Below are 13,554 nucleotides of genomic sequence, written 5' to 3'. Positions count from 1 at the left end.
GTTTATGTGGCTAATCTGACCAGCTGGGGCTCCGTTTTTCACCTGGTTTGTGAATGGGTAGCATTAAGAAAGAGAGTTTACAATGCAAAGGGTTATGTTTCTATAGAGCTTTCAACTGATAACCTGTTCACTGTTTTATGCCTCCGTTCCAGGAAGCTCCGAGCCACGCTGGATGAGTACACCACCAGAGTGGGGCAGCAGGCCATTGTTCTGTGCATCTCACCCTCCAAACCCAATCCTGTCTTTAAAGTATTCGGTGCTGCACCCTTGGAGAACGTGGTAGGTGTCTCTAGGAAAAGCTGCGTCATAAATTGCTCGCCTCTGCAGGTTTCATTCTGCTCAAGGCAGCCTTGCAAGTCTGGTAGTGAGCTGAAGGTTATGATTAAAACCCTGGAAACAGGAGTTGAGATTGTGTGGACACAAGGGTAGCACCGAGGTCTTGTCTTTGTTGCATGAATGGTTGCCTAGCACATCTCACCAGGGTTCAATATCCTGGACTAAAAATGAGAGGGAGCAGGCAGTGATGTGTCTGAACTCAGATTGACAGTCAGTGCTTGCACTTGTTGCTAGGCCAGACAGTAAATGGAGCAGACCCTGACCACGGTGAGTCTTGCTTCAGAACTTTCCTTTTAATCCTGTAAATACTTCCACTTGCCAGTGTTACTTGATGTTTCATCATCAGCCTTTCGATATGGCCAGGTCTTTGGGGCCCGTGGGTATTTTTTTTTTCTTGCCAGCTGTGGCGTTGTTTGCTCCTTCTGTTCTGCAGCACCTTGGGGAAGGCGGCTGGCCCTGCGTCCTTGCCCTCGCCTCTCCTGGTGCTCCTTACCTTGTTTACCCGAGCTTAACGATTCCCCACAGGTACGCAAGTACAAGAGCATGATTCTGGAAGACCTGGAGTCCGCACTAGCGGAGCACGCTCCTGCGCCTCAGGAGGTTAACTCCGAGTTACCACCCCTCACCATCGACGGCATTCCCGTCTCGGTGGACAAGATGACCCAGGTAAGCAGCCAGACGTGGCAGAACCACAGAGAAAAAGAGAGAGAGATTTGGCATCTTGCAGTCACATCCTTTTATTTTGCAGTGGAGCTTATGGCTGCGTCTCCAGGGGATGCGTTTGATCTCCTCTTTCCCAGGGGGGACTGCAACAGCTCAGATAGTAGTTAGATGTGAAGCTTTGTTATTGGTGCTTCTTTTCTACGTGAAGCAGTAGAAATGCTGCTAAGGAGTAGAGCTCAGGCTGCTGGGAGTGTTCCCCATTAAGCTGTTTTTGTCACCTCCCATAAACTATGAACAGGGAAGATATTTATTCTGCACTTCACAGTAATTTTTAGGTGCTGAGATCAGGAAGGTCGCTTGTGGAGTACTGTTTTGGCTTATGCTCTTTGGACCTTTCTTGTGTGCTCTACTTGCTTCCCTCCTCTGTTTTCTGCTGTGGATTGGAGCAGAGGAGAGCTTGCCAGTGGTTTTAACTCCAGATCAGACCCCGAATGAAATGCTTCTGATGGATACAGGGAGTCGTCTGACCTAGGCATGCGAGGGACTCCCTTTATCTCCAGGTCCAGCACTTTGCTGACCTCCTTATCGCTGGGAGAAAGTGGAGGAGACACCCCCCGGTCCCAGGGAAGCTTCCTTGGTGTGGGAGGGATCATTTATAGGGAAATCTTCTTCCCCTGGGGTGCAGGACCTGAATGCAGGCAGGTGTGTTTTGCAGGCAGCTCTGGATACGCTCAGTCTGATGCACCGCAACAAATTTTAAATTCTGAAAGCTGGTTTCTTCAAAGGGAGTAGCAAGATGGAGAGGTCAGAGGCTTTGGGTAACATACAAAGAGGTGTTGTAGTAGAGCAAAGATGTGGGGATTTCCTCTGTGCTCTGCAGAAAGATCACGTTCTGGTCAAAACACCATTTCCATTACTTAGGTGGAATCAGACAAGCTCACACTTCTAATAAAATTTTACAAAGAAATCTACTGTGCCTTGGCTGATAATAGATCATGTTCCTAATCCATGACAACATAAAACAAAACATAGTTGCTAGATTTTTAAGCCACTGTGAAAGGTGGTGTCTGCAAAAGCTGTTCCCAGGCAGCTTTTGTTTTGTATCATTAACAGTTTCCCATGGAAATGTGAAAGTGAAAAGCTGAAACATTTTACTTTTAAAGTAAAATGAGAGACCACCAAAAGATCACAGGTATGTAACTCTGAGTTCGTTTGCATTGGCAAACAAAATGCTTGTGTTTATCTGACTTTTTTGTGGCCTCAACATTGTAGTAATTAAGCTGAGTTAACAGGGAGAGAAGTAGTGCCATGGGGTTAAAACAAGGAGGAGGAGACATGTATGTGGAGATTTGCTCAGGTAGAGGAACTCCATCCTGACATGGTGTGAGTAGTGAAGCCGGAGCCGCCCGTACCCACAGCATGTGGGCTCTGAGGAAGGAGCAAAGACAATGAGCTGTTGCTGGTGGAGTGCTGGAAAGAAATGAGAGAGAGAAGTGAGTGTGGATGAATGAGATCAGGACGGGAGGTTGTTGCAATGCAGTAACACATCTGAGAAACTTCTCTGGTTTGTGGTGCGCGGAGTATGTGCACATATAAAAGGGCCAATAAAAAGATCTATCGACTGTTTGGCTGTTAATGTTGCACGTGTCATCCAAGCAGCAATAAAAGTGACAGGCTCTCACTTCAGAGAAGCCTTCAGCTGGATTTATAATGCATATTGTTTATTTTTGTGGTAGAATTGGAAATTAAATATTTTTAACATCAAAGGTTGCTTAAGTGTTTTCTGATTCTATTTTATGGATAAAATACCAATATCTATAGAATTCGGTGGATAAAATGCTAATGCTTTTCATGTTGAGCTAAAAGTAAGGTTGGCTTTTTTCTTCCAAACATGGCATGGCCTTGGTCTTCAGGAAACCTTGAACAAAGATTTGGCTGAGCCTGGTTACCCCTGGGGTTTGATTGCTCTGCATTTCCACATGTGAAGCAGCTCTCCTGTCTGAGCCACTAGCTGCTGGCAGGGCTTTTTTTTTTTTTTTTTTTTTTTTTTTATCCTTCCGGTGCACAACACTCCTGCGTTCCCAGGGTTCCTGTGCCTCTTAAATGAGCAATGGTTTTTCTTCTCCATGTTCTGCAGGGCCTTCGGTCAGCAAGTGTGCAAACTGCTGATGCAACAGCGTAGCGACGTAGAGCCTCTTATTTCAAGTCCTGTCATACTGCATTATGGTAAAACAAGCATCTTGTTAGGAGTAGCCCTTGTTTTTTTTTAGTGCAATGTGGTAACTCAAAACAGCTTTGTGAAGAAGGTTTCTCCTGAGTTGTGGACAGAGTCCACGCTCTTTGTGCCCAGTGTGGCTAACCATTGCTGTCCCAGTTAGCTCAGCCACTGTGGTGTGCGTGTGTTGTGGGCACCCAGTGCTGCACTGCCTCAGTTTTCCCTATATGATACACAGGGTGATGTTTTGTAAATGTCTCTAAAAAATTTTTGAGATCCTGGAACGGCTGCAGGCCACTTGGGTGGATTTTCACAACCCAGCAGATCTGTCATCTTGTAAAACGTACACGGAGTAAGGTGCTGCATGTAGTGCTTAGGAGATGATTTTGTTTCTGAAAGCATGCAGCTGCTCTATAGTTTTTGCCAGACTTGTGGGCAAACTTTAAATAGAAACAAAACACAGATATGCTGAAAATGATGAGGCCACCGTGCTGTTTTTTTCTTTTTTTGACACAATGGCAATTTGAAATATATTCGTTTGAGAGCGTGCGTGATAACTCTGACTCCTACTTCGCTACAACCTGTTGCACTGCTAGAGGTGCCGTTGGCTTTTTGTAGGAACCTTGGATTCCCAGAGCTGCCAGTGTAGTTCTTTGTATTTGCTAACAAGAAATGAGATTTTTCAACTAAGTTGCACAAAGCCCTATGGATAACCAAAATATTTATAGATATAAATTGGGCAGCACAATTAAGAGGTGTGTCACAGGGAGTGGAAAAATGAGGCCTCTGCTTTCAGCAGCTGCAGGTGTCAGCAGGCAGGTGGTAGAGGTGTTAGTTCCTCAACAAGGAGATGAAAATAACTCTCCTTTTAATTGCTCTGCTTCCCCGGTGGTCTTGAGGGAAATAAAGCCTTTACTAGCCTGAGCAAAGATGCTCCTATAAACTTGCGAATGGAGAGCATCACCCACCTCGGCTGTGCAGAAGAAAAAAAAACCATATTGCAGTGGGGCTTTTACCCTGCAGTCCATTACACAGGGAAATGTTGATATTTTATGGACTTTGGCTACGTTGGTGCTATACGTCAGAGCTGTTTGCCCCTAAACTTGTTCTCAGTTGCTCACTGATATGATTAAGGAGTAAGATTGGGTAATGCTGAGGTCAGTGCTTCAGTCAGCTCTCACCAAGGTCACTAGGATTTGTTTATACTTTCCTGAACAGGTAATTTGTCCTTTAATGTGATGGGTTTTAAACTTGATATACCCCTATGATTTGCGGTGTGTTTATAGAAGCCAACAAAGTTTATTTGGGCGTCTCAAAAACCATCTTGATGTCTGTTTGCATACTGCCCTGCAAAAAGCTTTAGCACAAACAGCAGATATCTTTATGTACGCGACAGCTTGTATGTAGGAGAAGCCAAACACCAAAAGATGGTAACTAAAATCAGTCAGTGGCTGTCAGATCCTCTCCACGGAGGGGCAGGGACGAGCCTGCAGCGCTGGACCCCATCACCCGGGTGCGAGGCTCCCTGGTGCTCCCTTCTGGTCCACGTCAGAGGTTGTGGTGTGGGGACAGCCTGCCTTCCTGCTCTCCCAGCTGGTCGTTGGCATGTGGCAGAGGGAACGTCCTTGTTTTGCAGTGGGAGCACCCCAGAGTTAGGAATCAGGTCCCCCGTGCATCTGAGCTCCAGCACTGGACAGTTGTTCCAGCAGTGGGAAGGGTAACGAGTCCTGCAAGATGCTGGATGCAGGGATGAGTGTATCCTTCGATCTGTCATGCAGGCAGCTGCCTGATTTTACAGCATTTAAGCTCGGAGGGTGCATCGTGCCTCGTTTCCAGCAAGAACAAGCAGTTGTGTCCAGCGCTCAGATCTCCAAACTCTGCTAGGAGGTGGTGATCCCGAGAGGGACAGCCTGGTCGCCTGGTGTGCCCCTCCGACACGTTAGAGCTACTCACTCTTATGACTTGAGCATGGTTTCAGAGTGGAAGAGAAGAAAGATTTGCATAAAGAGTAAATCCATGAGCAGACACTTCTGTGGGGAGACCCACAGCACCTCCTGCTTTTTGCACTGATGACCAGGTTGTTAACTTTGGGTTGGATTCCTGCAGCAGGGCATAAACTATTGCATCTGCTGAGTGCTGCCACTTCTTGTTGAGGACACCCAGGCTGACCCCACGCCTCGTCTTTGCAGTGATGAATTTATGACAGCAGCAAGCCTGCTCTCATCCTGCCTGCCAGAAAGCACCCAGCAGTGACACCTTGCGAAGTTTGGTCAGGGCCATGTGGGTTTTCGTAGCAGGAAATTCATGACGACGACTTGGTTGCTGCCTTGACAGATGCTTAACTTTTAAACATTCAGATTAAAAAGTTCCAGTTGATGTTTAAACTTAAAGAACATTTAGTCTAAAGTTGGCTGCTACAAGAACAAGGGCCAGTGAACAAAATACCTGGGTGCTTTGCTGCAATTGCTGCTTTGCCCACTTCCACTTCGAGGAGCAGCCAAGGTCCTGCGTGGACTTGACTTTGCTTTTCCCAAGTGCTACTTTTTGGAGATCCTGAGGCTGAGCTGTGGGGACAGGTAGAAAATTCCCAGCATGGGTTTTGCTTCCTTCCAGAAACCACTTTGCTTATCAGGGCATAAACCTTAAGACTGGAGCATTCCTGGGCGCTTCGCACACAGGACAACTAGTTGTTCCCAGCACTGGAATGCAGTTTTCTTTGCTTTGGGCCACTGCAAATGTTAGAATCTCAGGATTAGCTCTCTACCACTAACACTTGAGCTTAATATTAAAACTCAGAAGACAGTTTATGTACCGAAGGGTGTCAAAGAAACATATCTTATAGTTTCTCTCAAACCCTCCACACTAGAGATTATACGAGCCCTTTCCAGAGCTGACGACTGTGCAAACTGGAGTGTGGTGCTGTTTTATTTTTTTTTTTTAGCAGAGGTTTGATTTTTTTTTTCAGGTGGTTTGTGGATGGAGTCAGCAGAACCGTGGCTCCCACAGCTGAAGTGGTCGCACCGGTTCCTCCCAGCTGTGCCCTGAGAGACGTGGGGTCTTTGTCTCGGTGCTGTAGCCCGTGTCAGAGCCCTGTGAGCTGCCTGAGGTCTCGTTATGGCACTAATTAGAGAAGTCCTTGTACTGGAGCAGGTTGTAATGCTGCTGCTGATTGTGTCTCTGGTGGATTAAAGGCAAACCCTCCTTAACAAGTGCCTTGAGTAGCTTGAGCCGCTGAACTCCCTAGGACCAGTTATTAATCCGTCTGGTAACAAGGAGCATGGCTTGCAGATAGCGATTCTGGGAAGGAGCTTTTAACTGGTTTTTTTTTGCATCAGAGAACTCAATGCCCTTAGCAGGTTTATTTGAATAAATGGGGCCTCTACCAGAGAATCTGAAGCACGTCAGAGTGACTGTTGGCCCTGCGGTGGAAGGTGCACCAGGGACAGGCTTGGCTGGGAAAAAGGGCACCAAAGCGTGTTTTTGGTATCTCTATTTATAATTCAGAGGTTTGGTACAGCTTCTTTGAGAAGGCTCAGGATGTCCGTGGGGTGGAGGAGCTGAGATGCAGCTGCTTCTCTGAGCAGGGGTGGTTCTTCTAGGGTGGATGCGGACTCACACGTATACTGGATGTTTATTGCCTTTAAAGTCCAGAGCCACTGCTGCAAACTGTGTACAACACAGTAAATCATGCACGCGAAGAAATTATTTTCTTTTTACCAAAGCACACTTCAATTTTTTCTGTTTAGCTGTGTAAGCTAGGGCCCACATTCCATCTTCCCCTTGGGCTCTGGCTTTGAGGAGCAGTCCAGTGTGTGAAAGAGCCGCTGCCGATCCCCGGTGCGTTTAGTGGTGTGCTTAGGGGCTTTAGGCTTTTTGCAGAGACCACAGGGGCAATCTGCAGTCTCCTGCTCTTCTGAAGCATTCCTCCCTTCCTCTGTCAGACCAGTGTTACAGGGGATTTGAGAGCATACTCCCTATGGCAATGTGGAAAAGGCAGTTTCTAAATGGGTTGATTTGCAGCTTGGAGCCAATGGGTACAATGTCCAGACTGGAAACGAGATGTCATTTGAGCAGGATCGTGGGGATTTCTATGCAGGGAGGTGTTCTTAAATGCAGCTATCTAGCTTTAAGTTAATGTGGTTTTCTCTGACGTACGTGGTCGTGAGCGCTCCTTCTCTTCCTGCTCTCTTTCTGCAGCTGAACCAGCCTTTTTCTGAGGCTCCAGGTAGTCCCTGGTACAAAAACCAAATGTGTCATAAAACCCTGTGTGAGTTTTGTATTTTTGGTGACATATCTGTCTTGATTGGCATATCTGCTTGATTTGCTTTACAAATCTATTCTTAAGGTATTGTCTCTCTTTGGTAAAGGAGGTCACTAATTGATCAGTTTTTGGTGGGTGCTCAGAAAAGTAAAATTAGGTTGAAAGGTGTCCCCACTCTGGCAAAAGTTAAAAACAGATTCAGGAAATCAGTCAAGTGTGTGTTATGTTCTGCAGGACTGGAGAAGTGTACGTGTGAGATCGTGTTTTTTACATTTGAGCAGCTCACTGGAGCTCCATCCTCTTTGTGGCATCTCTGTAAAATGTGTGTCAGCTCATGTCTGAGTTCCTGTCACTGTGGGGACATTGAGTGTGATTTTTTTTTTTTTTTTTTTTTTGGTGTTACTCCAGTTTTTGTTCTCCCTTTCAGGTTGGCTAGCTCCCTTCGTGGTAGTTTTTGAACCATGGAGTGTGTTAATACAGTGTGTGTTTGTCCCTTATTGTTGTCATTGGTTGACTTAATTTTGTTTTCACTCTTCCACGTGCTACTAAGCTGTGCTCAGCTGAGTCTTGGGAGAAGATGGTAAAGTATTTGTCCATCTTCCTTAGGCATTCAGGCCTCTTCCAGTTGATGGCTCCAACAACCATAGAAGTTAAATGTAATAATTTAGTGCTATGCACCTCAAAACCACTGGAGATATGAGTTCCTAAAAAACTCTCAAGCCTCTTATGCGGTCTGTTGCAGGCGCAGCTGCGAGCTTTCATCCCTGAGATGCTGAAGTATTCCACGGGCCGTGGGAAACCAGGCTGGGGCAAGGAAAGCTGCAAGCCCATCTGGTGGCCTGAAGACATTCCATGGGCCAACGTTCGCAGCGATGTCCGCACGGAGGAACAGAAGCAGCGGGTGTGTATCTCCCAGGGCTGCCTGCCTAAGACAAGTCTACTCTCCAAGTATGCGGGTCACTTACCGTAGAGTCGGTATCACGGGCTCTTGAAGCCTTTGAAGGGATACTGTCCCATCCTGAGCAGCAGGAACCTTTGTACTTAAAGGGAGTTGGTCAAGGATGTGCAGCAGAGCCAGGAAAAAAGGAGAACTGGGTGAAAAGGTCTTGGGTATCAGTTACGGCCATGGATCCTGCATGCAGGTGAAGTTTCTACCAACCCGTCACAAAGATAATCAAAGAAAGAGATCAGGGTGCGCAAGGGGCAGGACTTGTGCAGGCTGATGTAGGTCTGGTTGGATGGGGAGGGATGCCTAGTGAGGCTGGAAGTAATGCTGTGGCACTTGGTGCTTTCCTTGGTGGGGATAGTTTTCTACTTGTTTGCCCCAATCCCTTAATTAAAATTCCGTGAAAGCTGGTGAAACAGATTTCAGTGAGAAGTTTCCCTTTGCCTTGGCCAGATGTGCTTGTTCTGTATCGGTACACAGCAATGCAATAGCCCTCCAGGGTGATTTCTGAGTCTGGGGGAACGGAAGGGATGAGGAGAGAGGGATTAGGTATTGGGGCCTTTCGTTTGTTTGAGAATTTCTTGAAAACCGCCCAATAAAAGCCAGCAAAGGTAAACGTGCAAACCACAGCCGTGGCAGCACTGCAGTTGTTCGGAAAATTTCTTTACGCTGACTCTTCGCTTCTTTGATTCTACTGGTAGGTGTCGTGGACCCAAGCGTTGCGGACCATCGTGAAGAACTGCTACAAGCAGCATGGGCGTGAAGACCTGCTCTACGCGTTTGAGGACCAGCAGACGCAGCAGCAGACTACGACCACGCACAGTATAGCGCACCTGGTGCCGTCGCAGACAGTGGTGCAAACCTTCAGTAACCCTGATGGCACTGTGTCCCTCATCCAGGTGAGTGAAGCCCTCTGGCTTCTCCATTTCCAGCACGGCTGGCTTGGGATCGAATTGCCTGCATTGGGGGAGCTGGTTTAGAGCAAACTCCTTTTGGTAGCTTAACTTGTCCTTCAAGAATTTTGTCTTTATCTGTGTGCCTTAGCCCGCAGGCTTGTTAACCCAATGCTCCCACTCAGAGAAGCAGTCTCATCCTCTCTCTTCCCCACTCCCATCCCTTGTTCTCCTGTTATGGCAGTACAAGCATTTCTGCAGCTATTTGGTCAAGCGATCCAGGGATCTGACCTGGATTTAACCAACCCATTTATGAGGAAATGCAGTTCGGCACGTGGCCACGCAGCACCTGTGGTGGCAATGGGATGGAGTGATGAGAGGAGAGGTGGTCGGGACTGCCTTTCCTCAATGGCATGAAACGTATCTTAATCTACAGCATTAGATATTTCTGTGCCCCCTGTTCTTCATCTCACACTTAGAGTGTAACGTGTATATTACACACACCAAATATTTATCCTCCTGATGTCCCCTGCCGTAACGATGCCTCTTACACCGTTTTACAGAGCGGGATCCAGGGCAGAAGGGGCTGTGCTCAGGCAGTGCCTGAGCAGTGCTGCTGTTTTCCCTGCATTCCCTGTGTGGGGAGGCAGGTTCTGACAGCTCAGGATGTCAAAAAATTAAGTGCTTTCTTGAAACTTCCAAGGAGCTCCTCGCGGGTGTGGGATTTGAACCTCAATTTCCCCTGTGCCCCAACCTCCAAACCACCACTGCCCTCTCATACTTAACTGGCCCAGTGGGTTTGTCCCTACTGAGCATCATGTTTTTAGTGAAATCTCACAAATTTTCTGTTGGCTGTTCTCGTCTCATCAACTGTGGAGATAAAAATATGGGGGTGTGAGTTTGGTTTTGGTTTTAAAGGAAAGTTTTTCAGCAATTGTTACAGTTTTCTGTTCCCTCCATCCAGGCCTGGTACACTTGCCAAGCTGGTTCTCTTTGCTCACCTGCTAATGTACATTTTCCCTTTGACTAGTGTTCCTTTAGGTGGTGGGCACCTGAGATCCCATTGACTTTCTGGCATTTATAGGTTTAATTCTCCTTAGAAACAAAGCTGCACTTCTCCCTGCCTTTGTCTTTTCCCAGCTGTTAAATGGGGAAAAGGCAATTGCCAGAGGCAGTGGCGTGTTGAGGATGAGCTAATGTTTGCCAAGTGCCTGGAGATGAGAGGTGTGAACGTAGGGGACAGCATGAGGGCTGTGCAAAACTTGCTGCTGGGTCATGCCCGCTCTGGAAGCTGCCACAGATTAACGTGGCTCCTCCTGCATGTGATTTCCTCTATTTTCTGTGAGCTCTGCAATTACTATTATTCCCCGTGGGTGCAATGCTTTTTAATCCGAGAGTATTTGAGCGTCCCTTTGCCTGAATTATGCGGGCATCCTCCTGCAATAACAAGTGTGTTCAACTGCATTTTGTTGACTTCCGTAGGTTGGCACTGGTGCAACAGTTGCCACGCTGGCCGATGCCTCAGAGTTGCCCACCACAGTTACCGTCGCACAAGTCAATTATTCTGCAGTGACTGATGGAGAGGTAAGGACCTGGATCATGCTCACGGCGCACAAACCAGAATTGTCCTATCAGACCTTCGATTAAGTTAAATATTTTCTGGAATGAAGTGGTCACGGAAAACACCAAGTCTTGCTTCCCCACCCTGCAGTGTTAAGGGCGAACATAGATGTGAACACGAGACTCTATAGAATTTTCTCTAGCAAGTGCTGAACTGTTGTAATTTTGACACAGGACTGTACAAACACAATGATGATGGAAGCCTCCGTTTTGAATTTCATACGTTTTCTTTGGTATCTCCTATAGATTATTTTGTGAGATCTGCTGTAGCAGACAGAGACATAATGACATACACAAGTACACATTTGTGTATTCATCTTGATTAACCTTTTCGTGTGTGCTGTAGACCCTGGATGCTAGTTTGTCAGGTCAGGGTTGGGAGTGATGCCTGGGATATTTCGAGCCTGTGGTGAGCAAAGGATATTGCATGGCTGTGGGCAAATCCTGAGTCTTCAGCCACTGATCTCTGGACAAACTGGGACTGTTCCTTTGCTGCAGCTTTTAGGGTGGTTTGCAAGGAAATCCCAGAGAGCGCTATGTAAATGCACAGTAGTGTAGAGACAACAGGAGATACTGTGGAGTTACTGTTCAGTTTACTGTGAACATTTCTTCCACTGCTTTACAGCTTGGCAGAGTTGTTTCTGTCGAGGGCTCGTTCAGGCCATTGCAATTCCTAAATCTGAACACTTAAATTTGCATGCATCGATTTTGCCACTTTTTAATTGAGTAATAAAGATTTTTTTTTTTTTGTATGTGTGTTTAAGGAACATTCCTTTAAGATTATGAAGACTTTGTTGTTCTTTTTTTTGTTTGTTTGGTTTTGGTTTTTTTTTTTTTTTTTTTGTTTAACCCTCTTCACCCCCCAAACCCACCTTTAAACCAAGCTGCAGGTTGCTTTCTGCCCCTTGGCACGCCAGAATTTCTGGCGGGACAGTCTGTGCGCAGGAGCGGCGTGGCCAGGGCTGTCACAGCGACAGATGGCAGCACAGAACAGCTTTGCTCTGCACCAGACCCTGCTCCCATCTCAGACCCACAGGGAAACAGCCCAGCTCTGGGGCCGTGACCTTGAAGCACTTTGCAGCTGCTTTGGAGGGGTTTCAAGAACCCGTCCTATCTCTTAAGATCTGAAAGAAATTTTTCAAAGGCACAAATAGAAATCAGGGGAGCACGGGCATTTAATTCCTAAGTGAACAGGATGTCTAAGTGATATCTTGGACAAAATAAAGATACGAAAGTAAACTTGCTTTGAGGAATGGGTGCTGTTTCTCTGCACAGATAGATCCACAGCCTGCTGGCAGCCTCTCTGGGGATGTGTTTGTCCTGCTGTCCCTTGCTGTGTGAAGATCTGAGTTAGCTCCAAGTAAGCTGATGTATTTATACGACACTGAGTAGAGCGGAGCAGGGATGTTCGCCAGTATCTGAGCAGCACAACCTTCACGTTAGTGTGGAGAAGGGCCTGGACAGTCCCCACGTGTTTTCCAGGCCTTACTCCATCCACGTCTGAAACAACTTAGGCATCTTTGTGGGGCCCTGTATGTCACAGTGGGGACCTGCCTTATCACTCCAATGTGTGTTACCATGTATTTGAAAAAAATGTATGTCTGTTCCTCTTCTGCATGGTGGTGGGAAGGGTGTCTTTCCCAGCTCGGGCTTGCTTCAGTTCGGTTTTGGCATGGCTAAAAAGCACCACAAACTCAATCCGACTCTCTCAAGACCTCTGCCATCTGCAACTTCTTCCTCTCTGGACACTCAAACCTGGTTGCATCTTTCCTAAAAGACGTTGCCTTCTCTAAAATCAACTTCCTTTCTCCTTTTCGCAATGCACTATCTCACTGCTTCCTCCATGCTTTGGATCCTTCCGCCCAGGGTCAGCTCTGGGCACAGGAGAATGAAGCAGTTGCCTTGAACGTCAGACGGCTGGGGATGGCTAAAGAGCTACAACGAGTGCCAATTTTGCCTGCGCCCAAGTGCTGGAAAACGAGATTGTCAGCTGCTGAGGAGTGTGTGATAGCAGATGTGAGTGAGAGCGCGACAGCTTCTCTCTCCCTCTCCATCCTGTGATGGGACTAACCCTTTTCTTGCCCCAAAGGCAGCAAAATTTACTTGTCCTTTTTGTGGGGAGCCTCGTGCCAGCTCTGCTTCTGTGGACTTATTAGCTTTCTCCATCTTAACACATTGAGGGCTTTTTTTTCCTCACCATCTACGGCGTTCTTATTTGAGTCTCAGCAAGATGGTGAGTGGCCTGAAATGTTTATGGGGAGGAGAGCAGTGATGGGAGGGTGGGGGTAGATCTTCATCTCGCAAAGCAACCAGTAGGATTTCTCAGCTGATGGGCCTTCATCCTCCACTTCCATAGGCTTTTTGGTCCAATGCCTATTTCTAGTTCCCATCCTGGTGGATTTTGTGGCCTTAAACTCATTTACTCATGAGCTGTGAAGTCCCAAACGGAGAAACCTGGGCAAGGAGGAAAATGAGCAACCGAGACTGGGTGAACTTTAAGTAATATGAAACCTATCTATGTAAAGGTCTGAAGTAAGGGAGTTGAAAGTACCTGACATATATGAACAGAGTACTTTCCATCTGCCATCTTCTTTTATTAAGTATATTGCTGCAACACAAA

The 13,554-nt window shown here is 46.9% G+C and overlaps 1 protein-coding gene across 8 annotated transcripts in view; it reads left to right on the top strand.

Moving 5' to 3' along the window:
* Positions 1–13,554, top strand: part of NRF1 (nuclear respiratory factor 1) — a 71,242-nt gene that overhangs the window by 25,165 nt on the left and 32,523 nt on the right. For 6 of the 8 annotated variants that reach the window (XM_042792171.1, XM_042792169.1, XM_042792172.1 and 3 more), the window contains 6 exons: positions 153–279; positions 862–1,002; positions 8,218–8,376; positions 9,123–9,320; positions 10,797–10,898; positions 12,801–12,950. In XM_042792171.1, coding sequence (XP_042648105.1) covers positions 153–279; positions 862–1,002; positions 8,218–8,376; positions 9,123–9,320; positions 10,797–10,898; positions 12,801–12,950 — 877 coding nt within the window. The remainder of the gene's footprint in view (positions 1–152; positions 280–861; positions 1,003–8,217; positions 8,377–9,122; positions 9,321–10,796; positions 10,899–12,800; positions 12,951–13,554) is intronic. The other 2 variants (XM_042792168.1, XM_042792175.1) reach the window with 1 other exon arrangement.

Source organism: Tyto alba, unplaced genomic scaffold (assembly GCF_018691265.1).
Source record: "Tyto alba isolate M040663 unplaced genomic scaffold, T.alba_DEE_v4.0 Super-Scaffold_2, whole genome shotgun sequence".
NCBI classification, from domain to species: domain Eukaryota; kingdom Metazoa; phylum Chordata; class Aves; order Strigiformes; family Tytonidae; genus Tyto; species Tyto alba.
This window is presented reverse-complemented; position numbering and strand designations above follow the sequence as displayed.